Source organism: Octodon degus, unplaced genomic scaffold, assembly GCF_000260255.1.
Source record: "Octodon degus isolate 3935 unplaced genomic scaffold, OctDeg1.0 scaffold00062, whole genome shotgun sequence".
NCBI classification, from domain to species: domain Eukaryota; kingdom Metazoa; phylum Chordata; class Mammalia; order Rodentia; family Octodontidae; genus Octodon; species Octodon degus.
In genome coordinates, this window is record NW_004524638.1 from 12,625,396 (window position 1) to 12,653,240 (window position 27,845).

At 51.0% G+C, this 27,845-nt stretch overlaps 1 protein-coding gene across 1 annotated transcript in view; it reads left to right on the top strand.

The window, feature by feature from the left end:
- The first annotated feature begins 19,414 nt into the window (after positions 1-19,414).
- The window catches only part of LOC111817578, a 139,262-nt gene continuing 130,831 nt past the window's right edge, over positions 19,415-27,845 (top strand). Inside the window, exon 1 of the mRNA XM_023718820.1 lies at positions 19,415-19,497. Coding sequence (XP_023574588.1) covers positions 19,459-19,497 — 39 coding nt within the window. The 5' untranslated portion in view covers positions 19,415-19,458. The remainder of the gene's footprint in view (positions 19,498-27,845) is intronic.

Consider the following 27,845-nt stretch of genomic DNA (forward strand, 5'->3'; position numbering starts at 1 on the left):
GTAGTAGTGATGGTGGCAGCAGCGGCAGTAGCACAGCAGGGAAATGGGCGGGGGGAGCCTTTATTCACTCTGAAGATAAGGAGAGGACCAAGGGCTGGGAGCCGGGAGGATCCTCTGACCTGAGACAGGGAGGATGAGACTTTCTGGGCTTTTGCTGGGGGTGGAACTTGAGGGGCAGGTTCAGTGACACACAGGAGCTGACAGGAGTCTCCCTTTTGTGGATGGGAAAGGTAAAAGGAAGGTGTATGCAGGGCTGAAGTGGAGAAGCAGGAGGAAATGGTCCTTGGGAAGATAAGCTGTTGTTTTGGGGATTCAGCCCTGTTGGATCAGGGCCAGGATAAGTTAGCAGTCTGTACTCTATAGTAAGCTATCACTTACTGTTTCAGCTTCTTACGTTAGGGAGAATATGATATACACACATGCAAGATTGATTTATTTCACTTATGAATATAGTCTCAAGTTACATTTACCTATAAAAGTCTCAAGTTTACCCTTCTTTATAGCTGAGTAGTACTCTATTGTATGAAAAATCGCATCTTTTTAATCTGTTCCTTGATTGATGGCCATGTGGGTTGTTTCCAAGATTTAGCTGTGACAAATTGCACTGCTATAAACATGGGTGCACACATATTGCTGTGGAATGATGTTCTTAATTCTTCTGACTAGACATCCAGAAGGGGAATAGACGGAGTGAATTGGACCTCTAATTCGAGGTGTTTTTTTTTTTTTTTTTTTTTTTTTTTTTTTATGGAACCAGGGATTGAAGTCAGACCCTTGCACTTGACAGGCAAGCGCTTATTCTACAGAGTCACCTTTCTGGCCCCAAAACCTAGTCTTTTGAGATATCTCCACACTGATTTCCATAGTAGCTGCACCAGACTGCACTCCTACCAACAGTGAACTGGGTCCCTTTTGCCGCACAGCCCTGCCAGCATTTGTTATTATTGACTTCTTAATGATAGCCATTCTTAGGGGGTGAGATGGAATCGCTGGCATTTTAATTTGCATCTCTTAAATGACTAGTGATGTCGAACTTTTTTTTTATATATGTACTTGCCATTTGTATTACTTCTCTGAGAAGCATTCTTTCACCTCATATGTCCACTTTTGGATTGGGTCTTTTAATTTGGGGTGCCTAATTTTTAAAAATTCTTTATATGTTCTCCACTCTCAGCCACTTTATCTTTGAAAAAGGGGCCAAACATGCTCACTGGAAGAAAGATAGTCTCTTTAACAAATAGTGCTGGGAAAACTGGCTCTTTATATGCTAAAAACTAAAACTTGACCCAGGTCTATCACCATACACCAAGCTAAAGTCAAATTTAGCTTTAGTTTGACTTTAGCTAACCCACAAATTTGAAAAAATCATGACAAATAAGCACTCAGACAAAGGTCTGCTCTCTAGAATTTATAAAGAACTAAAAAGCACTAGAGCCCCCAAATTTAAAGACTCAGTTCAAAAATGGGCATCTGAGAAGAACACACACTTCTCAGAGGATGAAATTAAAGAAGCGAATAAAAATATGAAAAAATGTTCCACATCACTAACCATCCATGAAATGTAAGTTAAAACAACACTGAGGGGGCTGGCGAGATGGCTCAGTGGTCTAAAGCACCTACTTGGAACAAGCTTGGCAAAGTACAGGGACCGCAGTTCGATCCCCCAGCACCACATGCCAGCCAGCCCCGCCCCCTGGTGGGCTGAGCTGGCCACACACACACACACACACACACACACAATAAATAAATAAATAAATGTTAAAAATATCATCTCACCCCAGAAAGAATGGCTATCATAAAGAAATCACCCAACAACAAATGTTGCAGAGGCTGTGGGGAAAAAGGAACCCTTCTCCACTGCTAGTGGGAATGTAGACTGGTGCAGCCATTATGGAAATCAGTGTGGAGACTCCTTAGAGAACTAGGACTGAAAATCCCATTCAAGCCAGCTATTCCTCTACTGGGAATTTTCCTGGAGGAACTGAAAACATCATATCATACTGAAATATGTGTACCTATGTTTATAGCAGCACGATTTGTGATAGCCAAATCTTGGAAACAACCAAGATGCCTATCACCTGAGGAATGGATGAAAAAAGTGGTATTTTTATACAATTTTTATACTCAGCTATAAAGATGATAAACTTGAAGCCTTTATATTGAAGTGGATGCCACTTGAAGATATACTCATAAGTGAAATAAACCAGACCTACATGTGTAAATATCATATAGTCTCCCTAGTATAAGAACTCAAAAAAAGACATACGAATAGAAAAGTATAACACAATTAAAAGGAAAGTGAGAACTTGAGGATTAGACAACGAAGAGAGGGCAAGGAAAAAAACTAGAAAACATGACAGGGGCAAAGCCATACATTTATTTTTTTAATTTTTTAAAAAATTTTATTTATTTATTCATTCATTCATGTGTGTGTGTGTGTGTGTGTGTGTGGCCAGCTCAGCCCACCAGGGGGCGGGGCTGGCTGGCATGTGGTGCTGGGGGATTGAACCGCGGTCCCTGTGCTTTGCTAAGCTTGTTCTAAGTAGGTGCTTTAGACCACTGAGCCATCTCACCAGCCCACATACATTTGTATATATAAGATGGGTAAGGCAATGATCCTGAGAATCTTCAGCAGGTTTTTGAAACTAGCAGTTAATTGGTAGAATTCTCACCCTGACTGACTATATATGCTGATACCTGTGAACGAAGCAACGGCACTAAAGATTGCAATGTGTAACAGTAGGGTCATGCTTGAAGTGTCTGTCATTCTGGTCTTCTGAATACATGCTGCTTGTCATGATATGCTGGTTGCTGCCGTTCTGTCTATTGGGTAGACGTTTGTTTAAAAAGGAAGGTGGTGAATTAAGGCAGGAGACAGGAAAAGGGATGTTGCAGAACTGTCCTGCTACAGTGCTGTATATAGTTAGATTTCTAAACTGTGTAAAAATATGTAATTGTTTATTCCTATTTAAAAATATTTTGATGTTTTTAATTTTTTTCTTCATATTCTGTAGGGACTTAAAGTTTAACATATCAGTATTTGATGAAAAATACCTGTTCCATGTTATGCCTAAGATGTTTGATACTCAGACAGACAGTGAGGTTAAGCTCAACAGCCTAGGTTGTAGGGTAATACAGTAAGCTTCTCTTCTGGACGGTTAACTACCTAAATTTGCAGACCAAAAATTAGAGATAAAGGAGGGCTGCAAAGACAGCCAATAGTTTGGCCTTAGCCTTTCAAGGTCATTGAAGACTCAGGACATAAGAGAACCTGTACTATAACATCATGTAACTCAGTTGTGCCCCAAATTTTCTGATCAAAGAGATTATGGGGCCACAGAGGAACATGATCGATGACATAGAGTGTGCCTAAGGAGAGTCACATGGAGAGAAAACACACTCTCAGGCTTTCACAGAGAGCAAACTGGTCAAGCAATGGCCATGACTCATCCACATGGCTGACACTGACAAAGAATCTACAAACCGCGGTACAGGGTTTCAGGATAAGTCCAGAGGGGATTTGACTGACCTTATCAGATACAAATTTCTTGTTATATAGGTCTTGCTTTATCTTGGTCTTAACCATCCAGCAGAAAAGTATAAAAACAAAATATAAAAAATAAAGCCATATTAATATGCTGAGCTGTAAAAGGCTCAAGTCAACAACTTCTGACACTTCCCGTCTTACCAAAACCCCACTACTATTATGGACTACTGGACTATTTTGGAATATTTTGCTGAATTCACGCACCTATAATATTTAAATGACAAAACTAAACAAAAAGGGATACAAATGAATGACCATTTTGTATCTGTATATTCCAAATAGGATAGGTATACAGCTACATTCTCTTAATTCAATGAATAGAAAGATTTGTTCTAATAGTGCTTGTAAACAGGGCATCATGTCTGCATCTTGTACAATGAATAACCACTAAGACAACAGTATGCAATGTATTAATTATTGAAAATGTCCTACTAATGGGATTTGAAACTGTCTCATTGCTATTTCTCAATACAATTATAGAAAAAAATAAATTCTTTATATGTTCTAGATAGAAGTCCTTTGTCTGAGGGACAGTGGGCTATAATCTTTTTCATTTGTGGGTTTTCTTTTTACTCTGTTGGAAATTTCTTTTGATATGCAGAAATTTTTCAAAAAGATAAGATTCTAATTGATGATTCTTTGAATTATCTCCTGGCCATTTTGATTTTGTTCCTGAACTCTAGCTATCCATTTTTAGTATTTTTACCTTTCTCCACCAAAAGATTTAGTGTTTCTGTTTTAATATTTAGATCTTGATTCATTTTGACTCTAGTTTAGTGCATGGTGGTGGTCATGGATCTAGTTTTAGTCTTTGACATGTAGAAAGACTGTTTTTCCAGCAACACTTATTAAAGACATTATGTTTCTTTCTCTTTAAAAAAATATATTTAGTACAGGGTCTCACTACACAGCTCAGACTCACAATGATCCTTCTGTTTTCAGCCCCCAGCACTGGGATTAGAGGCATGCACCACCAAGCCTGGACTGGGTGGCTGGCTTGCTATGCCTGGGGGTGGGGCTGGCATGGGCTGTGAAGCCAGGGATTGAACCCCTGGTTTCTGCTCTTGCCTAAGTAGGCACTTAGCACACTGAGCTATCTTGCAGGCCCCAAGACTATCTTTCTTCCAGTGAACATGTTTGGCCCCTTTGCCAAAGACAAGGTGGCTGAGTATGTTTGTACTTGTGTCAGCATCTTCTGGTCTGTGGAACTAGTGCTTTTTTCTCATTTCACTGAGGTATAATTAACAAATGAAATATGTATGCTCCAGTCATACAATGCCATGATTTTATACACATATACATTTTGATGTGATTACTACCATCAAGATAATTAACACAATCCAGTCTCACATATATACTTTTCTTTTTTTTTAAAGTTTTATTTATTTATTTGTGTGTATGTGTGTGTGTGGCCAGCTCAGCCCACCAGGGGGTGGGACTGGCTGGCATGTGGTGCTGGGGGATTGAACCACGGTCCCTGTGCTTTGCTAAGCTTGTTCTAAGTAGGTGCTTTAGACCACTGAGCCATCTCACCAGCCCTCACATATATACTTTTCTGTGTGGTAAAAACACTGGATCTGTCCTCTTGCTGCATTTCACACCCACACTGCTATTTCTGTAGTCACTAGAAGGCACTGCGACCCCCAGAATGTGCTCCAAGGCTGCACCCTTCACCCTACATTTCCCAATACCCCCCAGTGCCAATCCATGGTGACACTGGTCCACTCTTGTTACCGTGGGCTGTTCTCACTAAGCTTTAAGTCCAGTGTCTATTGTAATCCTCACAGCAGTACAGGTCTTGCTATTACCCCTCCTTGCAGATAAGGAAACTGCAGCACAGACAGGGTAAGCAACTTGCTCCGGGTTGCACAGTGCCTCTGCGTCCGCCTGTGCTTCCTTAAGCAGCCTGTCCCTCACCCGGGGTTTAATACTATCAAATGAAATGAGAAGAATGGAAGTAAAGCAAGGACCTGACTCTGTAGAACCTTGAAGCCATATCCGGGAGAAGACTCCCGCTTGACCAGCCGAAGCTTCCTAACCAAATGGAAGACTGAACATCCTGTGCCTTGGAGAGTCTAGAATCTCAGCAGGCTTAGACTGCTGGAACAGAGGCCTGATCCACAAGGTATGCAGTGTCCTCTGCGGAGCCAACAGCCAGAGGCCCAAAGAAGCACTGCTCCAAGGAGCCACCATCCTAAGAGTGGGGGCCCCAAAGTCTAGTACAGCCTGTCCTCACCTGGAGCCAGGCCCCAATCTTTCTATTACTAGTTAGGTCAGAAGGGACCTGGAACTGCATTAGAGCTGCCCAGGACCAAGGGCTCTGGACACTACCTTACCCCAAGCAGGGTGGGGCTGCCTGAGGAGGGCATCACACCTGCTGGCTCTTGTCAGAGGCAGGGCCAGGTCTGTGGTACCTCAGAGCCTGCTGGGCCTGTGTGGGGGTGGCAAGGTGGCTATGCTACCTATGCAAGGAGAGCAGAAGGCGTGGGTGACTTTCCCCTAGGAGTTCCCTAGGGCTCTTATCCTGACATGATTGTCAAGCTAGGCAGTCACAGAGGGCCTTGCCCTGGAGCCTCAAATTTGGCCTGGAGACTCAAATCAGCAAGAAATGAGGCAAGAGGGTGGCAGGGAGAAGAAGGAGGACTTCCCCTCCTGTTGTCACAATGTCTTACATCTCTGCTGAGATTGCTGGGGTTGAGCAGTGAAAAGTATTACACTGGTTCTGTCATTAGGGGACTCTTGCCCTAACGAGCACCCTGTAGGTTGGCCCTGTGGCCCCGGTGGGATAGCTCACAGGGTTCCTTGTACTCTGAAGGTGTCCTGGAATCTGCAATGAGGTCTGTGGCCTTCCCTGTGACTATGCACACCCACCTGTACTCACATCATGCCACCCACGGCCTTTGCACACCTGGCCAGGGTCAGCACCAGGGAATTCACCACTGCTCTGCTCTCTTAGGAGTCCTGGCCCCCAGGACTCTGGCTGGAGAAGAGCTGTGCACTCTGCAAGGACCCAGCCTTGCCAAGGGATAACCCACTGCCCGCCCTGCCCCGCTGGCCTCTTGGCATCCAGGCCTCAGAGAAGGCCATAGGGGCTGGCATCTGTGGGCACTGCTCTCCCCAGGCCCACGCTGCACCCATGAGCCCAACCATACCCCTGCTGCTGTCTGCTTCCCGGAAGCAGTGGGCCTCTGCAGTCTCTTCTTCTTGCTGTTTTCAGACTCTGTTCAGGGTGGGTCCCCCCATCTGTGCTGCACGAAGCAGAGGCCTGTCCTTTCAGGGGCAGACACTGCTATGTGGACCCCTCTAGGGGGTGTATGCTAAGCGTATTGGAGGACTGAGGGAGGGATTCCACCTCCAGGCTCAAGGGTCAGTGACAGGCTGGGAGGGGCTAGGGGGTGCACCAGGCTGGCTGTCATGGTGAGATGGCCTCTGAGTCTGTGCCCAGCAGAGTGGGGCACCACCCCCTGGTGAGTCCTCAGCCGACCATGGGTTGAAAGCAGAAGATGGAGTGGGAGTGGCTCCAAAAGCCCTAGCTGGCCCTTTTGTGGGAATTTGCTAACACCAGCTTGGAGTGGACCTTCAGTGCGCTGGTGGCTTGGAGCATCCTACACCAGCAGAAGGCGAGGGCAACTGTTGAGGGACCAGAGGAAATGCCTTGTGTGGCCAACCTGGCTCTGAGCTGGTTCTGCAGTCTGCCTGTGCAGGACAGTGCATTCCCACAGGACCCTAGCCTGCTGCTGGCACCTTGTGTCTGAGCATCCTCTTTGTGGGTACAGTTCTTTCCCCATTCCCTGGGCAGTATCTGCCACCCCTTGCTGGTGGCACCAGTGCTGGGTCCCAGGCTCCTTCCCCGCAATCTCTGACGTAAGTATAGGCCCCGGACATTCTGTTGGCCTTGGTTTTTCTGGCTTACTGCTTCCTGGCTGTGTGGACTTAGGCACCTGGCCAACCACCCTGGAATAGGCACCAGGACACAGCACATGTACAGGAGCCTCAAATCTGCAGCCAGGAGATTGAGCCCAGATACTCATGTCCATGTCTGCTCATACACCTGACTCCTTCCTCAGTCCCTGGAGCCTCCAAGCCTGGGGAAAGCTGTGGTCTCTGGGTCCCAGAGGAGAAATCCAGTATATCTACAGATGCTGGACAATCCCCAAGGCATGCACTGGCCCTGCCCTATGGGCCCTGCACTCAGTCTGGGGGCTGGGGTGGGGGAGCCCTTCCTCTGGCCATTCAGTCTCAGCTGAGGCTTCCTACACACAATGAGGCCAGGCCAGGCCCCTCTGATCTGGCTGCATGCCAGGCAACCTCCATCAGCACAGTGGGTCAGGACACACCTCCGTCCTCTCTTCACTCAATTTGAGTCCTGGCTACCACCCACATATTGGAGGGGTGCTGTCTGAGCCTCGTCCTTGCCCACATAGTGTGCCTACCCATGTAGTGGTATAACTGGGGTCAGTGTCTCAGGAGGTAGAAAGATGAAGGTGAGGACAAAGGAAGTAGACAGGAGGAGCGTCTACCAAGAAGAGAGAAAGAGCTCCTAGTAGTCAGGAGGGGACCTGAGAGTGGGTTACCAAGGGCATTTTTGTCTGACAGTTTTTATATCAAAGAACAGAACCAGGGCTCAGGCTATTCCAAGGTAAACTAAGGTCAACCTGTAGGACTAAACCAAGCTTCCTTAAACTGGGCAGGTGAGGAACTGAGGCTGGTAGCAAATGCATGTCTGTGAGTACCTCTTGGCTTCTACTCATTCATTAAAAGAACAAAATGAGAAGGGAAAATCATTTTCCAACAGGAGCTGCCTAGGGGCCATGGTGGAGGCCAACTGGTGGTCAACTTGTAACACCCAGCTGAGCCGAACCAGAGTGGTGCTGAGTGTGGGGACCCACCTGAGGATTGTTGTTGGCAGCAAAAGAGGCAAAACCAGAGAAGCTGTTAGAGGGCAATTAGGGAAACTGGAAGCTACTGGAGAGCTGCTGATTCTCTTGGGCTGTTTGCTGAAGGACCTTGTCCTCTGGCTTTCCTGATGACCTTGGCTGTTCTCATCAGAGGAGGAGATCGGGACCTCAGTGCTGCTGCGAGTGGCTACAAGGTTTACTTTAGAGGCACTCTGGGCCTTAACTTGAGCATCACTTCCTGACTCCAGAGGGGAGGGTGGCGCACTGCTCAGCCTCCTGGAGAAGCTGTCAAGTTGGCTTTCCTGATGGGAGCTCAGCTCTCCTCATCACTGGAGGAGCTCGCAACTGCACCGTTGCTGAGAGCGGCTGTGGTACTTTTGTTTTGTTTTTATGTATTTAGTACAAGGTCTACAGGGTCTTACAACGTAGATGGGACCTGTGATTGTCCCATTTTCAGCCTCCTAAATGCTGGGATTACAGGCATGTGCGACCACACCCAGTCACAGTTGCTATGTCAGTATGCCCTGGGGGTGAGGCCGGCACAGCACTCCGGGATTGGATCCCTGATCCCTGCGTCTGGGCTGTGGTACTTTCCTGGGAGCACTATCTCCTAGCCCTGCTCAGGTCTTTCATCCCACAGACTTTCTAGTTTCCACCACTGACCTTTGGGCCTTCTCAGCACAAACCAGTGAAACAGGCTCACACAAGACGTTGTCGTGTGCTCTAGGCCTCCAGTTGGACTCGAGGGGGGCATTGTTATGGGCTCTAAGTCTTCAGCTGGATTCACGTAGGACATTACTGTGGGATCCAGTATCTCAGCTGGATTCTTTGGTCTTTAGTGTGTAGACAGATTTCCTGCACTCTTGGTATTTGATTCTTTGGGTGAGTCATTACAAAATAATCTTATAAAATATGTGTCATATATTGTATTATTTTTCCCACTGCAAGAACCCCAAACCACAGTCAGCATCTACCACCTGACTTGGTACCTTGCTTGCTACCTCCCTGAACTTAATTGCCCACCTGGTTGCTCTTAACTCTTGGCCTTGGGTTCCTGCTCATCTGACCAAGCCCTGGTCATTGCGACTCTGTCATGGGCCCCATGCTTCCCTTGCGGCCTGCTGTCTTGCTTAACTTGCCTGTCTGTACTAAGTGAGGCAGACTCATGGAGAGAGATGTGTTGGGAGGCCCTCAGGGCCTGTGGCTCTGCAGTCAGTGCCCCAGGGCCTGTGAGACCCTGGGCAGCACACTGCTTACCTAGAATGTTGCTTCATGCCAACACACACACACACACACACACACACACACACACCCTGCTCAATGACTTCTATTTAGAAAAAACAAATTTCCTGAAGAAGAAAATTGGGTGAGAGAGACAGCCCAGGGCCCACTGGATCCTCATTTGACCCAGAGCCCAGGCCCGCCACAGGGGGCCCTCTGGGTCCTCAGTCAACCTAGGCCCAGCATGTGGGTGAGACCACCCAGGGCCCGCTGGATCCTGAGTTGACCCAGAGCCCAGGCCCGTGTACAGGTCTAATGTGGAACCCTGCAGCAGAACTCCCTGCAAAGAGGCTAGAGGCAAGACCCACCCAGCTGATCCAAGAGCAGAACATCTTGCCAGAGTGGCACAGAGTGTTCACCTCCAAGGGCTGCAGCAGGAAGAAGTGGAGCACAGCAGCCAGACCTAAGCCACACCTACTTGGACGAGTTTGAACTTGATAGATCCGGACCTGGTGCTAAGGTAATAACTCTATCTAAATTCTACACCAAAGGCCAAAAGACAGTGCTATACAAAATGACAAAGAGAAGGGGCAAAATGCATTTTCAGGCCCTGAGCCCACCCAGAACAAATGCAGGAGACACTAGTATAGAAGAAATTGGAAATCACACACCTGAAATCTCTGAAATAATAGCGTCGGAAGTAAAGAAACAACTGCAGAAAGGTATAGAGGAAATCAGATCAGAAATAATTTCTGAAGAAAAAAAAACAAATGATAACTATGTTGAAAGAAGTACTAAGTGCTTCTAAAGAAAACACTGATAAAAATATAGAGGAGAATAAAAAATGATGGAATCCTTGAATAAGCAATATAGGAAAGAAATAGAATGCATGAAGCAGATTCAAAGTGATACACAAGAATTTAAAACCTCAATCACAAGCTGCTTGAATGAAAGTGAAAATAAAGTTTCAGACCTTAAAGACACTATTGCAGCTAGTGAAAAAGTAAGAAAAGTTCTCTTAAAAACAACTAGGATGGGGCTGGGGAGATAGCTCAGGAAAAAAAGTGCTTACCTGGCAAGCACAAGGGCCCGAGTTCAATCCTTTGTTCCAAAATAAACAAACAAAAAAACAAAACAAAAAAAAAAAAACCGAGGATGCAGGAAAAAATAATTCAAAATCTGCAAGATGATGCAAAGATGAACACCGTAAGACTAGTAGGCATCAATTAGAAAGAAGGAGTCAATACAAATGGTATAAAAAGAATATGGGCAGAAGTAATAGCAGAAAACTTCCCAAATATGGGGAGCCAATCTGACATTCAGTAACTTAAGCATGTAGAACTCCAAATGACATCAACCCAATTAAAAATACACCCAGGGCTGGTGAGATGGCTCAGTGGTCTAAAGCACCTACTTAGAACAAGCTCAGCAAAGCACAAGGACCATGGTTCAATCCCCAGCACCACATGCCAGCCAGCCCCGCCCCCTGGTGGGCTGAGCTGGCCACACACACACACATAAATAAATAAAATTTAAAAAAAAATACACCCAGACATATAATAGTCAAGATCCCAGAAATTCAGCACAGGAACAGTATACTAAAAGCGGCTAAAGAAAAAAAAGTCACATTTAAAGGAAAACCCATCAGAATAACCACAGATTTCTCTTCACAAACCATCAAGGCAAGAAGAGCTTGGAGCAAAGTACTACAAGTCTTGCAAGAAAACAAATTCCAACCCAGACTGGTATACCCTGCAATACTCTCTTTCAAGTATAATGGAGAAGTGAAATACTTCCATGACAAAGAACAATTAAAGAATTTCATGATGACAAAGCCGGCCCTACACAGACTACTAAAAGATATTCTACAGAGGGATCAAAATGAACACAACTCCATGAATGAGAATGGAAAGAACCCAACAAATAGGGCAAACAATTAAACACAGGAGAATAAGAGGTATACAAAAGCAGTCTTTCAGTTATTCTTTTGTATACAGCAGCAAAATATTTCCATCAGCACACTCTACAAATGGACTTCTCCTGCACCCAATGGGGCATGATTCTGTCTGGGCCTACAGGGTGGATATCAAGGAAGAAGCAGTAGCTCAATCCCACAAGTGACACCTGGCCACCAGTAAGTGTTATGGACAATATCCATGTCCACGACACACTAGAACTTTGTGCAATATCCTATCCCCAAACTGTTAGAAGTGCCGGTCACTTATTTGCCATTCCAGTACTTATCTTATGTTTTATTTTCAGTAATTCTTTACTATCATGAAAACTTTTTCTTAATTTAATTGTTTTGAAGCATTTACTTTTTAATTAATTAATATTTAATTTTCTGAATATTGCTTAATCTTAATTTTTATTTTAAGATTTATACTGTATCTTTGACTTGCTTTAAAAGACATGGTATGATATTTTCTCCTATTATTAGAAACTTTAAAAAGTGTATTTCCATTTTCCATTGACTTTACATTACTTCTTCCCTGTCTTTTATACACACACACACACACACACACACACACACACACACATATGGAAAAATATGTGTATAACCCAACATAAGATTGATACTGTTTCATAGGAATCTTTAATGACCTTTTAGGTGGGTTTATCTAATATATCTCACATGGTCCTGCATAACTACCATTTTGAGAGCTCTTTATTCTTTTTTTTTTTCATATATTTAATTTTTTTTAACATTTATTTAGTGTGTGTGTGTGTGTGTGTGTGTGTGTGTGTGTGTATGTGGCCAGCTCAGCCCACCAGGGGGCACGGCTGGCTGGCATGTGCTGGGGATCGAACCGCAGTCCCTGTGCTTTGCCAAGCTTGTTCTAAGTAGGTGCTTTAGACCACTGAGCCACCTCTCCAGCCCGAGAGCTCTTCATTCTTTATCCAGGACTGTACAGCAACTTCTCTTGCCTTCTGGCTTATGATCTTTATTTTCTATATGCTCCATCTGGAGGTATTAGAATACTTTTGAGTTTATGTAACTGGAAAACATTTTACTTTTAGTTTTCAAAGGTATGTTTGCTAAGTATAAAATTCAAAGATTTTTTTGAAATTTGTGGATTGTGTTTTCACTTTGTTGGTAACTTCTTGCTATGTATTCATTTCAGAAATATTTCTGTAAAATTCCCTCTGTCTACATCTTCTGTCTTTCACATCTCAATATTTGTCTACAATTTTTAATATGCTGTGTAATTACTGATTTTTCAATAGTTTTTTTAGTGAAAAAAAAGAAAAGAAAATTGATGCGCAGGGTCACAAACACACACTGCATAAAAAAGCTCCAGATCTCTTCTTGGTTTCCCACTGCCGGGGGAAGATGTCACCAGCAGCCCCCTGGCGATGCTCTCATTCCGTCTTTCTGTTCTACCGGAGCTCTGCTCTCTTGCGTGTAAACAAGAGTGATTTACACACACACACACACACACACACACACACACACACACAGGCATCTCTCACAGTCACAGTGGCAGGGGCCAGCTATGGCTTAGATGGTGAGCAGAGCTCTCCCTGCAAGCCCTAGCATAGAGGGAAGCCTTGGCCTGGCTCCCGGTGTGTCCACCCCCCACTGCACGGTCCACAAGGACTGACTGTGCAGTTGAGCTCACTGGTATGGTAAGGATGGCAGCAGGTGTCCTAAAGGGTGCATGCAGGGCCTCTGCCTGTCCCCCACCCTGGGGTCCCAAGGCCCCTTTCAAGACAGGGCCTGCTCCACTGGTGCAGCTCGTGGCTTCTCCTAAGGGTAGACAGGACGGAATCTCACTCCACAGAGGCTGAGTGTGTGATTCCGCTCTGCATGGATCCCTCGCTGGGCTCTGGATGAGGTTCCGGGCCCTCCCTGAGGGGTTCTGAGCTCTCCCTTCAGAGAGCAGGTCCCAGGGCACCAGCACACAGTCCACTCTCTCAGCATCGCCACCCGTCAGAGGGGCCTCACTACCCCAGGGCCAGGGCAGGTCCGGGCAGCAGCCACGCCCAGCCAAGGCCATGGCCTGGCAGACCCACTGCTCAGGTGGGTGGCTGCAAGCAGGCTTAGGCTCTGGCAGGGTATTTTTCCCCTTGGGTACCCCTGACCTCTGTGTGTCTCCTTGGAGGCTGAGGTCCTTGCACCCCTCTTGCCCATGCTCCAGTCTTGCTCTGCCCAGAAATGTGCCGCAGGCACTTTTCACCCTGAGTTGGGGAGGACCACCTGGGCAATCATCTCCGTTCTGGCCGAGCTGGACCCTATTTCCCATGTACTGATAGGCACAGAGCTGGCTAGGACCTTTCCTTACCCCTTCAATGGGCTTTAAGCAGTGCATATTGGTCTAGCCAAGGTGCCGTGGTAGCCTTTGAAGACAGCAGGTGTGTTTCCCTGGAAATCCCCACCTGCTGCTTTGTAGTGTGAGCCAGGTGGAGACAGACAAAAGCCAAGCCCCGAGACAGAGGCCATGACTTCCTGGGGTTGCAAGTTTCCACATCAGAGCTGCAGCGCCGACCCCTGACACTGCATGCCCTGAGCTGTGAAATGCAGATTACTCTTCCTGCATATCCTTGTCTCTGCAGAGGTCAGCTCAGGCCTCCTTCCTAGCCCCGCTCGCAGTGCTTACCTACTTCCTGCCATTCTCAGTCACTCACCCTCAAACTACTTTATTCAGGACTGAATAAAATGCAGTTCAGCCCTGGGTGGAAGCCTTCGTCCCAGGTAGCCTTCACCATGGCTGGACTTAGGACCCCTTGGCTCCCCACAACTACACATATGCCTTAGTGTCCTTATTCTTGCTGTGGGTTGTACTGGGTGTGGTAGATTGGGAGTGACTTGATGGGATCCCTATAACTCACTCATGGGATTACAAAGATAAACTTCCCAGCGAGAGGAGGTCCATGAAGGGCTCTCTACTGAGTGAGGCGAGGTCGTCCCTGAGGCTTACAGGGACGACCCCCTAAGCTAGGTCCCTATTCAGACTTGCAGCCCCAGGCCTGGACCTGAAAGCCAACCAAGTGGTTGCCTAGGGAGAGTCCGAGGTGGGCATCTGCCCGTGCTGTGTGGCTCCCTCGTTGGCTGCACTCCTCTCCCTCCCCCATGCTCCCTCCCCTGGGAACACCCCGCCACATCCACTGCACACAAAAGCCCATTCTGGCCTCTTTCTTTGAGATCAGCGTCACCCTGGAGACTGGCGCCTTCCGGCCCAAGCCACCCTCTCCTCGGCCCCAGCCCAGCCCCCAGGCTCCCAGGCTGCCTGGCAACCCTGCCCACTGCCCCCATGCTCCCCACTGCCATCCTCTCCTGGAGCCAGAGTTGGAGGTGCCCCACACTGGCTCTGCTTCACCCACGGGCCCGGCCCTGGCAGCCATCTCAGCAGCTGCTGCCCTGCTCTGCCTGTGGCCCTGGGCTGTTTCTCCCCTCACTTTCCAAGGCCCATTGAGCCAGCTCCGGCTCCTGCCCACGCAGCTGCCAGCACGTGCTCAAAACCCAGCATGACTGGCTGTGGAGATAGCTCAGCGGTCTAAGCACCTGCCTAGGCAAGCCCAAAGACCCAGGTTCAGTCTGTGGCACCACATTCCATGCCAGCCCTTCCCCTGACCCCAGGCCCACTGAACCAGCCACCAAACTGGGCAAGGTGATACACACATGCCTATAATCCCAATGCTGGGGAGGCTGAGACAGGAGGATCACTACAAGTCTGAGCTGCGTACTGAAACCCCATACCAAATACATGCAAGAAAGAAAGAAAGAAAAAAGCATGGCTACCTTCTCAAGTCACAAGCTGTGCAAGAGCCAAGGTTCGAGGCCCAGGTGAGCCTGTCACTCCTTCCTCGTGCGTCCTGCCCCTCACCAATGGTGCCGGGCATTCCAGGGCAGCAGCAGAGACAGCAAGGTGCAGGTGATGACCTAGTGCAGGTGAGCAAGCAGTGGCTGCTCCCCACTTCTCCCATTGGATCTTTAAGCCTCACCCCCATAGTGGGGGGCAAGAAGCTCCCCAACACCTCAGGCTCTGCAAATCTGCTATTGTTGACTCCTGTTTGCTGAGCTCAGTTCTGGGTTCACAGCAGCCCGGAGACGAGAAGAAGCAATAATCACTTATTTATGGGGAAGCAAATGGAAACATCACAGCGGGCAGTAACTTGCCTCGAGCCACACAGCTGGTGCCAGTCACATCCCAGGGCCGAGCCACACAGCTGGTGCCAGTCACATCCCAGGGCCCAGGGCCTGCGGCACTTGGTGTGGCTTGCTTGTGTCCACACTGGAGGGACCCTGCCCAGGGACATCACATGCAGGTTCAAAGGCCAGGTCTCACGCTCCTGTTGGCCTTATCTGTCCTCAGCTGTTGTACTTTCTCCTTAAGGAAGGTCAGCTGTGTCCTTGAACAGAGTACAGGGGTGCCAGCTTGGCACCCAGGCCCTCTGTGGTCTCCAGCCCAGGAGCTTGGGCATGGTATGTGGTGAGCAAGGAACTGGGGTGGTTCCTGCCAGTCGAGCTGGCCTAGGACCTGAAGGGAGAGTGGCAGAGGGGCCTCGGAGCCAAGGGGAAGCAGGACTGGGGTGGGAGTCCAGCAGCCTCCACCCCTCCACCTCTGTCTCTCTTGGGAGACACGTGGCCGTGGCTCAGTCCCAGGAGGCTCTCCATCACCCTTGTCTGCCCCTCCTCCACAGCACTGACCGCAGGACTGGGACTGCTCCAACAAGGACCAGATCAGGGTGGTGGAGATAATGGGGGCTTCTGGGAACACAACCCACACTCTGCTCCAAGCCTAGGAAGAGTTCCAGCAACAAAACTGAAAAGGAGGTCGGTTGTTCCCAAAAAAGCACTCTGCGGCTCTCTCTTCCTTTCCTCTCCCTTCCTTTCTTCCTTTTCATTCCATTTTCTTTTCTTTTCCCTTGTGATAAACAATCCGCCGCTGGCCAGAGGCTCTGTGGGTGCCATTCTTTACCCTCTGAGGAACATGCTTCATGAGTCGTGACCTCAGAGAGCGCACAGAGGCTTGTTTGAGATTTTCTCAGGCTTGGGGGAGGTGGGATAGGTTTGCTCATTCATGCATTAAGCTGGTCATATTGTTGTTACGCCTTCCATTTCTAGGAGCTCAGAGCCCAGCTCCACCCTCCCTGCAGCCAGCCCTACCCTAGGGGCCAGAGCCCAGCCTCTAGCAGGCCTGGCCTCCCAGCCCTCAGGGCAACATCTACCCTTCCCTCAGTAGAACAGGTAGGCCACCCAGGCCTCTTGCCTAAAGCTCCCAAGCCTGGAATTCTCCCTTGAGTCAGGGAACCAGGCATAGTTCCTGTTTTCTAAATGTGATCTCTTGCCCAGGAAAGGGGCTGAAGTAGGCCCTCCAACAGGAGGTGTTTGACTGGCTGCCTACAGGATGAGCGAAGGCCCTCAGCATCAGGCCCCCAGCTGCTGTGTGCCTGGGGGTGCCCACGAGGCTCTGTCCAGAACAGGCCCAGCTGCAGCACTGTAAGTTACAGTGACCCGGACAGGCTGAGTGTGCGCCGGAGTGTATATTTACACACAGGTGTGTGTTGTGTGCTGGAGGAAGAGAGCCTTCTCAGTCTGGGGAAAGGTCTGTGTGTGTGTGTGTGGGGGGGTCTTGTGAACTTGGAGGCCTGGAGCAGTCACAGGTGGTGTCCTCGGGACACACCACCACCGCATGGGCAGGGAGACCTGCACAGAGGCCTCGGGAACCCGCTGGGGGCTCCAGCCTCTGCCTCCCGCACACGGGCTGAGGAGCTTGCACAGATTCTGCTTCCACTAGGAGCAAGCTAGAAGCGTCTTCCTGACATCACCCCTTCCCTGTGCCTGCGGCGGCCCCGCTTTGCCTACACAGTTTCCTCAGGGCCTCTGAGTTTTGAGGCCTTGTCAGATAACACATCTGGGGTCAATGAAAGACCTGAATCCTAAATCCAGGGGGTGACCATGCCTCTGCCGTTGGCATGCACTGGCTCTGAGGGCTTGGGACAGGGACTCTCTGCCTTCCACCTGCTGCCCCGGCTGGCAGACAGGTGCTCTGGGGCCTCAGGGTGAGTGTGCTCATCACACAGGCCATCCTGTGCCCAGGAGCCTCAGTCACCGGGCAGAAGCTGTCACTACTGAGCAGGCGCCTGGGCCTCCTGGGGTGATAACAGGGTAATGCCTACTTCCAGGAATGAGTCTGTAAGTACTGCTTCCCTCTCACTTCACTGAAGAGTTAGAGGGGTAGTGGCCTTAGGTCTTCCCTAAATTTCTTGGATATTTCAACAGTGAATCTTTCAGGGCTTTGGCTTTTCTTTGCCAGTAGGTTCTTAATTACATTGTCAATTCCACTGACTCACTTCAGAGTTCTCTTATGTAATCAGCAAACAGAAAACGATTTGCTAATTTACTTGCGAGCGCCCTTGCAGGGCAGGCCACCTGGACTGTTCCTGTGCCTGACACTCCTATGCGTACGTCAGGTGCACTGGGGCATCCTGTGAGTCAGTGAACAGCTTGAGTTGGTCTGAAATAACTATCAATGAGTAGGAACCACAGCCTGCCTCAAGTCCCTGCAGCCCAGCTAGGCCTCCCAGTAGCAGCCACAGGTGTCCTGACAGAGGGGTACAGAACCTGCTGAAGAAGCCACCTGCCTGTCCATCTTCCCTTTGTCCATGTCCTCCTTGTCACAAGCTGTGTGCTGGCCACACTCAAAGCCCTCAAAGCCTTGCGAGTGGTGAATCATCACCCCACAGTGCCCATGAAAATGAGGTCCACTGCTGAGGTCAGGGCTGTGGGACCTGCAGAATTGTGACATTACATCACGGTTGTGAGTACATTGAAAGCTGATGCTGTCATCAGCCCACTTCACAGATGAGAATACACAGGGCTCAGAGGTGTGGCAGGGTCAAGCTCTGGGCTCTGGGGCCTTGCACTTTCCCCTGCCTGTAGCCTTGTGGTCCTGATCCAGAGAACCCTTGGTCCTGTACACATACAGGTGTGGGGCAGGAGCACAAGCACACAGGACCTGGCTTCAGCATGGGAGCCAGGAGCTGGAGGGACACCCTGCAGCCTTTCTTCTGTAGCCCCAGGGCTCAAGCTGAGTGGTATCAACCTGGCCCCCTAGGAATGCAGGAAGACATCAGCTTGTGCACCATACCCTATGAGGATAGCTCGAGTATGGAGCACAGGCCAGCCTGGCCTCAGGTCTGCCTAATCTGACATTAGGTCTGTGACGCTTGGCAGAGGCAGGGATGCCTGACTCTCAGCAGGCTGACAACGTCCTTTACCTATCCCGGGGTTGTCCCCTCTGGCCTCAGCTCTCTGGTTCTTACTCTGCTTCAAGCCCCAGGCCTTAAAAAGAAAAAAAAAAGTTCAGTCACAGGAAATCTGTTTCGCAGTCACCCTCACCAAGTGAGAGAGGCGGCACGCAGCCAGCCTCCTGGGCCCGCTTCCTCGCTGGTGAGTACCAAGTTGAGCAGAAAGTCGTCTGACAGTTGTGGAAGCCCCCAAACAAAGCTTGGCCAGAAGGCAAGGCCCCTTGAGTCGGGTCTGGAGTCTGAGGTGGAGCGCCGTGCGCGGCACCCTGAGGGCCTCTGCAAGACCCTGGGCTCAGCCTAGCGGCGGAAGCCCAGGTGTGCACCCAGCGTCCCGCGTCCCTCCTCCCTCGGAGGAAGGGCAGGACCCGCTAGGCCAGGACACCGGGTGCCAGGGGCGGAGCGTCGCGGGGCGGGGCGTCGAGACGGGACGGGACGGGACGGGCGCGACGGGAGGCGGGCCTGCGGGGCTCTCGGCCGGCAGCGCAGGCTACGCTGGGCTCGGTCTCGGCGAGGGAGGTCGGCAGCGCTGGCGGCAGCATGCTCGGCGTCGTGCACTTCCTGCGCGGCTTCTTCAAGGTAGGCCGTCGGGACCGTGAGGACACAGGGCACCGCAGCCCCGTCTGCGCGCGGGACCGCGGGTTCGGGGAAAGGGCTCGTCTGGCCTGGCGTACCCGGGAGGTGCCCGCTGCTGTCACCCGGCCTAAGGACCTGAGAGAGCGAGCGGGGCTGGTCTGGTGCTGGAGTGGGGCTTTGAACGTCTTCGTGGGGTGCCCCTGCCCAGAGGGAGAGGCGCTCAGCTGGGATCGCAAAGTGGGTGGTGGACCGCGAGGCGCTGCCGAGGGCGGCTCCTCAGGGAGCAGGGTGGGGATGCGCTCCGGTTGTGAAGAGGCCTCCGCGGGACGCCAGGGAGCAAGCCCTGTGTGGGCGATCCGCCAAGACAGGGCTTGCTCCCTTGGCTTACTCTCTCGGAGGGTGAGCCAGCGCTGTCTGGCCCTGAGAGCTGTGGACGCAGCAGCGGGAGCCAGGTGAGCTCCCGCCAGACCTTCGGGGGCCGGCCTCTGCCACTCCCACCACAGCCTGCAAGGCAGCCTGGGAGTCCGTGCTCAGCCCTGGTAACTGGTGTGCATGATCAGCAGGGCAGGTGGCCTTTCGGGAATTTAGGCTAGGGAGGGCTGAGCAGGAGGTTGGGGTCTGATCTGTGGCTGAAAACTGCAAGACACCCTCAGAAGTGCAATCCCCTCATGAGGAATTATGCAATCTTGCTACAGCTTCACCACTTGGATTTTTGTTTTCTCCTTTGAAAAATTCAGATGATCATTCCACACCCTTCAGATGAGACTCTTATTGCACAAGTGGATGTTTGTAGAGGGTGAGCCCAGGACCTTGCTTTTTCTTCCTTCACAGTGGTGGAGGCAGCAGGTCTCCAGGTGAGAAGGCAGCTGGGCAGCACCTGAATCGCCCCTGCTGGCCTCAGAAGCTCACGGGACAGGCAGACTGGCCTGGCATCCCTGCATATGCACCTTGCCAACCACTGACAAGGAGCTTTCTTTGGGGCAGCATTCCCCTGGGCAGGCTGTTATGTTCCCCTTCTCCGGGTGTCCTGTCCCCAGATACCTGGGCCTCTGCTTAAGTCCTGCTGGATCCTGACCACCTGGAACTACTGCAGGCACAGCAGGGGTGAGCCAGTGCATCTCTCTGAAGGGCTTAGTGCGGCAGCTGTTCTCTTGTGGCGGCGCAGGCGTGTCCTGCAAAGCCACCTGCAAGCACAGGTCATGTCCTGCTTGTGCCTTTTCAGACCCTGGTTGTACGGGAGGTGAAGGGAGACTCCTGCAGTCTGGTCCCATAGCCACCTCCTGATGACGGCTACCTGCCTGGCTCAGACAATGCCCCTTTTCCCCAGGGACCTCAGGGTGTTGGGGTTTCCCTAGTCAGACTGTGTTTATCAAAGCCCTGGAGGTACAATGCCTTACCCAGCCTGGCCTTGGGGGTGAGTTCTGCTGGAACTTGCTGTAGGTTGTGCACAGCAACCACATAAATTGTGGGCACAGGGCCACTGTGGGGTTTGAGGGCATAACAGCCATGTGACAGAACCCCTCCCGGGTAGACAGACCAGACAGAGAGTTATAACACACACACACACACACACACACACACACACACACACACACACACACGAGAATAGGATTCCTCCATTTTGCAGCAGCAGTTTTTCCTTTTGGGTGTGCTGCTCTGGCTTACATGTTGGATGACCCCAAGTTGGTGCACTCTGGTCCCCATGGGGCTAGCACAAGATGCTCAGACAGCTGGGCATGTCTGTTGCCTTCCTGGAGCCTTCACTGACATAGATGTTCCCTCTGTTTTCATGGAATTTATGTCCCACGTCTGTAATCCAGTAGAGCAATATGAGGTCCTTCGAGATGGAAAGGTCGTGGTCTCTGCTGGCTCAATGAGGCAGTCCTCACCAAGCCGATGCTCTGTACTGATGCTAAGGAGTATAGAGGTTTGCTGGAGTGAGGAGCTTAGCTGGGGTTGTGACTGGCCTTCATGTCCCTGTAGAGCCTCATGCGCTCACAGGGGGAGCTTTGTGGAGATGGCTGGGTCTAGGGTATGTGGGTGTGGATTAAGCTGTGTGATAACTACAGCAGTCCACTAATTGGTTAAGCATAGTTCTGGGTGTGGATAATGAGAAGGCCCCCCCTGACTGTGGGTGACACCACCCCATGGGCTAGAAGCTGGGATGGGATGAAAGAAGGCTCTGTGTGGCCACTAGGCTGCCTGCTGCTTGCTGCCTGCTTTCCGCTGCCCTCTGCTTGCCACACCATGAACTGTTTCTCCTCCGTGATTCCCCCCTCTCCCTGCTGTGCACCCTTAGAGCCAGCCAACTATGGACTGAAACCACTACAACTCCTTTATCTTTGGGTTTCAGGTATTTGTCCCAGCAACAAGAAAAGCACCTAAGACACATAGGTAATGAAATAATCCCCACAGCTGAATTCAAGACAGTTCACAGACTGTCTTCAAGCCCTGGGCCTTTCATACAGGCCCAACTGTCAAGTTAAATAGGGATGCACCAGAGACCTCTCTTGTAGGTTGATGACATTTTCTTGGTTACCAGGAGAAAGTATTCTGCTCAGTCATCATTTTGGAGCAAGGAGGGCTCATTATGGAGACTTCCAGATGGCTTTTCCTATGACAGTAGTCTCCACATCATGTCAAGGAAGTAGGGCATTTCTGCCATTGCTGGGCATGTCCTTGTCAGCATTCCACTTGGGGGCTGGGGAGCTCCTGTGGGACAGCTTCAGGATGGGCCACTGTGAGGTGGGCGCAGGCCACAACTCTAACTGTGACCTGAAGTTCTCCTCTTCCAGGAAGCCTTCCTCATTCCAAGGATGAATTTTAATGTTACCCAAAGCCACCAGGAATTAGTGTTTGCTCAGGATCAGTTCTGAAAGGTCTCAGTTCTCCGTATCACCCCTTTAAAGATTCCCCGCAATGTTGCAGTAACTGCTATTACTACGCTTCTAGGTCTTTCACAAAGTACCTGATATAGTCAGCTGATGAAGAGAGATTTATTTGGCTCCTGGGTTTAGAGGCTTCAGCTTGTGGTGAGTTAGCCCCTTTGCGTTTGGGCTTGTGACAAGGCAGCACATTGTGATGGAGTGTGTGGTGGCTGACAGAGGATGGGGCTGGGCCCTCAGGCTGCTTCCAGGACACATTCCTCTGGGACCTGGGCCTCCTGCCACTTCGCACAGCAGTGGGCTGGGGTGACCTGGCTCACACAGGTCTCTAGGGGCCTTCTGGACCTGAGCTCAGCACCGGCTCTCCAGTATTCCAGGAGCTCTGGCTGGACAGAGTCACCGTAAGGAAAGGGAATGGGTTCAACAGCTACTCACTGACCACCTACGATGTAGCTGGCACTTTCTAGGCCACCCATGGAGACTGTGTGTGGCTCCTAGCTTTAAGTGCTTCTCACTCTTTGTAACCAAGACAACACGTGTCACATCTGACTCCACTGGTACTGCCTGTCGGTTCCAGCGCAGAGGCCCTACGGCACCTCACCAGGGCCCCAGATGCCTGGCTCCAGTACAGTTTTGGTCTCTGGTGCTTGCCAGCTGCTCTCCTCTCATCCTGCCGGCTCTGCATTCCTACCTCCAACATTCCCACCTTGGCTGGGTCTCCAGCAGCAGCATCTACGGCCATTTTCAAAGCTGTTGGCATTCATGTCGCTGAAGTATTGCCCAGTGCCCTGGGCTTGTTTTGTCTTTTTGGTTCCTCTGTGGATATATATATATATATATATATATATATATATATATGGTATAATTGAAAGGGAAAAACTATATAAGAGAAATTGTTCTTTTTAAAATTTTGTTCTTTTGAAACTGCTGAGCTCTGTAACTGTATCAGGCTTTGCAGTTACTTTCTTGACCTCTATAACCACCAGAGTGTAGCCAATCATACAGGACGCCTGAGTGTATGAGGCTTCATGAACCTACCCTTGTAACTGATGACCTCACCACGCTTGCTAATCAGAACTGCCGGGAACTCTGTCTTGCCTTTGTACCTCTTTTGTACTTCCTGCTCGCGCATCATATAAAAGCCCTTGGCCACCAGAGTCAGGGCCTGGTCTTCTGGGAATGATCCCAGTCAGTGCCCGTCAGCTTCCACAAACCTGCCTCCAAATCCCAGGTGTCCTTTCCATGCCTCTGCTTGGCTTTGCGCGATGAGCAGTTTCCTTGTCATCAGCCCACGCCAACTCCGGGTCACTTTAGATATTGGAGTTCCTTCACAGAGCTTTGGCTTTCTGGTTTCATTTCACTGGGCCACCCTCATGCCACCTCTGCTGGGTGCATTCTGGCAGTCAGAGGTGGCACCCTGGCTGTGGAGTGCGTGGCTGCACCTGTGTCAACGTGCTCACCTTGCCTGGAGTTGTGCGTGCCTTCATTGTTCAGGCTCTCTCAGAGCTGTGCCCATCTGTCCGCCTGAGTTTACCAATACACGTTGGCAGAGTTGTAGTTTTCTAGGGGGCCTGCCCCTAGCTCAGTTCTTTAAGTGGCTGCTTCAGCAAATCTTTCAGCCTCAGGTTGCTGTAGTTCGATTCCCACAACACTCTATCCAGCCAAACCACCCCTCAGGGCATTTGGAGCAAAAAAAAAAAAAAAAAAAAAGTTTTCTGAAGTGTGTGTGAGCCGCTTCCTCCATAGTTTCCATTTGCCCCCCAGCCATGCTGAGGTGCTGAGGTCAGGCTGGGGCAAGAGGAGCCGGCCGAATGGCTTCACTGCAGCGCACCTCAAGAGAGGGGTAACAGGCTTCTGAGGCAGCAGCAGCAGCAGCGGCAGCGAGCTCTGTGTAGATCCTTCTCCTAAGGCAGGGCTTTCCGCTCTTCCAAGCTGCACCACTCAGGGAGAGGGCCACAGCCTGCCAGCTGACTTTGGACTCACAAGGCCGCAGACTACTGAACTCTCACTGCCTTTGGTTTGGACATGTCTCAGTCCTGGAGCTGCAGGCAAGAAGAGATATTTATGTGAGTCACAGAGAGGCAAGGGAGTGACCCTCAGGGGCAGAGGCTGCTATTGTCTCCCTTTGAGCTCACCTGGACAGTTGGAGGCATCAAGCATCCCTTTAGCCCTTTCATTCTGCGTGCCTTTCTTCCCCCCAGAACTCCCGGTGGACCCTTGGCTGCCCTTGATGATTTCCTTAGGGCTGGCCATGCAGGCAGTGAGTGTCGCTCCTCAATGCTCAATATGTTTCACTGCCTTTGGCTTGGACAAAGGGAGGTAACCGCCCAGCCTGCCCTGCTCTTTCCTGTCAATCTGTTATCTGCAATCATCTCGATTTCAATTTGTTTATTGGTGAAAAGTCTTGGTTGCAGAAGATGGAGAATGACTCTTGTTCAGCAGTAGCAGTCCTTGTCTTGGCAGTGTGTAGCGCAGCTCCCAGGCCCCAGCTTGGTAGAGGTGACGAGGGTGACACGTCACACCCTGCTGCTCAGGGTCCCCTGTGTGGTCCCCCTGGATAAGGCACCCCCAGCTCTCCTGACAACATGTTCATTTAGATCTGCCCTTGAGAACTGCAGTCCTGGCTGGGGCTTGACTGAGGGCAGGACGGTGGGACAGCTGCCTTGTGTTTTGGTCTCCAAGAAGAGCCCTGCTTCTTGGGTCTTGCTTTTTCCTCTTTCTTTTTTCAGAACCGCTGCTCAGATGCTGAGCAGCAAAGCAGCCAGGGTGCCACATGGCATCCAAAGTAGGAAAGTTCCATCAGGACTCACTGGACCCTTGTGTCTTGGGGATGCGCAAGCTGAGTCTAAGGCCCTGGAGCATTGGCCAGGGGGCACCTCCATGTCTGAACTCTTCTGGGTGAGAGTCACAGCAAGGGACCTGGCTACTGCCCCCATCTACTCACAAACATTTCTCAAGTGCTTCCTGTAGGCTGGGCCGGGGTGTCTCTGAGGCCCTTCTCTCTGGGCTGTGGGCACTGGGAGGGCTGGGGAGGCTGAGAGCAGGATGCGATCTTGGGAAATGGTGCTGAGTCCACGAGGAGCCAGGCCAGAGACCCAGGGTCCCCTCAGTGTGGAAGACCTGCCCATGCTGCTGGGGTTGGTGATTCTAGAGAAGTGGCCGCTGCATGCTGTCTTTGTAGGGTGCCACCCTCCCCTCTGTGTGTGGTCCTCAGATGCAGCTCTTGGGGGCCAGCCTGACTCCAGCCACTTAGTAAGTGCTAGTGGTGCGGGGGCCTGAGGAGGACTTGGACTGGCTGCCAGGTTCCCACAAGCATCCCAGACCCATGTGCCGTGCTTCTCCCGCTGTGTAGACCACGCTCCCTGGCTGTTTCCTTGTCTCAGAAAGTGTCAGGCCCTCTCCCTCTGCTCAGGATAGGTAGCGAGGGCCACTTGCTGAGCCGGTCCTAGCTTCTGCATGGCTCCTGATTTCCGGGGGTGGGGGCAGGGCTGCCGCTGCTTGTCCGGCTCCAAAGGTGCTCATCTGGTGTGCAGTAGGCCTGCAGGCAGATGCCACCTGGGCTGCCTCGCCGCTGTCCTCTGGAGGATGACAGTTGCTCCAGGACTCTAGGTTCTGAAACGCCTCATACTCTGCCCCAGGACACAGACTCAGGTCTGGAAGTCGGTTGCAGTCACTCCAGTCCCCAGAATTCGCTAAGCCCCGTTTGCCCCGAGGCCAGTGATGAGGCGCCTTTTAGAGACAAATGCCCAAACTGTGACCCAAAATACACTCAGTTATTGCCAAGGGCCTGCGCTGCAACTAAACCTGAATGCTGAAGTTTTAGTTTAGAAAAAACAACTTATTTAATGTTCAGCAGCTGGTGTGGCTTGGTTCTTGTGTTGACAAGAAGACACTAGAGGCTCGCCACCGCTGCTCTTGGCCCTTTGCTGGGAACACTGAGTCACAAGCAAGACCCAGATCCCAACTGCCCCTTCATAGATGGCTCTGCACTGGGCTGGGACCTTCTGAGAATTCAGCGGGGCTCGCGTGTGCTGGACGCCTCCCGCTTCTGTGCACCTGTGCCTGCCCCTGTGCCTCCCTGCTCAGGAGCCCCGGCTTGAGGGCCAGGGCCAGGAATTATTGTTCTCTTCCCCTATTCCAGGCCCGACAGCAAAGCTTCGTGTGAAGCTGGGTGTGGCGCTGTGTCTGTGGCTAGAATGGAGGCAGTGAGTGCAGAGGGTGGTGGTGGTGCTCTGGCTGCCTGTCTCATGCCAGGAGCCCTGGTCAGGGTCAGTGCCTGAGGTCTAAGAGCTTTTGTTTGTTTATAAAGTATTTGAAGTCAAGAAGCATTTATAGTTAGGTAGACATTAAATGTAGTGGTTCCTTCTCACCACTCAGAAGCTGTGATTGACTTGTGGCCTCTTTGTATCCAGGAAGTTGGTTAGTTGTGGGCATGTGGTTGGAAAGTGTAGCGTGTGCCGTCCCTGGGGCGGTCGGGCCCTGGGAGCCCCTTACTGGCAGCTTGGAGGGGTCTGTAAGCCCGCTGGGAGTGCTCAGGGTAGCTTGCACACACAGGGTATGCTGGGTAACTTGCAAGGGAGGCTATGCAACTACCTGGGGAAGAAAGAATTGATTACCCATGTGATCCCTGCAGGCCTCTAGCCCTCTGTGTTATGCCCTAGAATGGAGGGAGGTGCCCTCTGGCTGGAGTCTTCCTTCTGTGTGTTCGTGGTGGGTCATCTCTCAGGACACCTCAGGTAACTGGTTTTCTGGTGACAGAGAGCTCCTTGTACGTGTGACTAAGGGACCACCTCCCGGCGCTGCCCTTCTCTGGGATCCTGCTCAGATTCTTTCTCCCCATGAGCCAAGTTCTGGGGCCCTGCTCAGAGTGTTTTGTCACCCACAACCAGTGTTCTGAGGACTACTGCGCAGATTCCCAACTCCACATCCTCCCCAACTGACCCAGCACCTCGCTACAGCAAGGCCCCTGGGCTGCCCCAGGATGTGACTGCAGGGCCCAGGTGTGTGGGACGATCATGACGCATCGACAGCCCCTTGAAGAGGTGCGGCAGCAACCATGGAGGTGCCCCACCCTGTCATCTTACCTTCAGAATGGCCTCAGATGAGGCCTTTCTGGGGATGAAGGGACCAGAACTCAGGGAGGTGAGCTCTGAGGACACAGGAGATGGAGCAGGCTTTCCAGCAGGGCTCTTCTGATGGTGCTGTCCCAGGCCTTTGCCACTGATGTGCCTGGGTGGGGGATGGATGAGAAGCGAGAGGCGTCTGTAGCTGTGCTGGGCCGATGGGCTGCAGCCCCCGTGCGGCCTGCGAGGCCCCCAGTTCGCTGCAGCAGCTCGTGAAGTCCTCAGAGGAGGACCCTGCCTGCTGCTCCCATCTGAGCTGCTGAAAGGCCGACGGCACGTGAGCCGTCCAGCCGCTGGGGTCTGCGAGACAGGGCTGCACAGCCGGGCCGACCGCTGCTGAGCC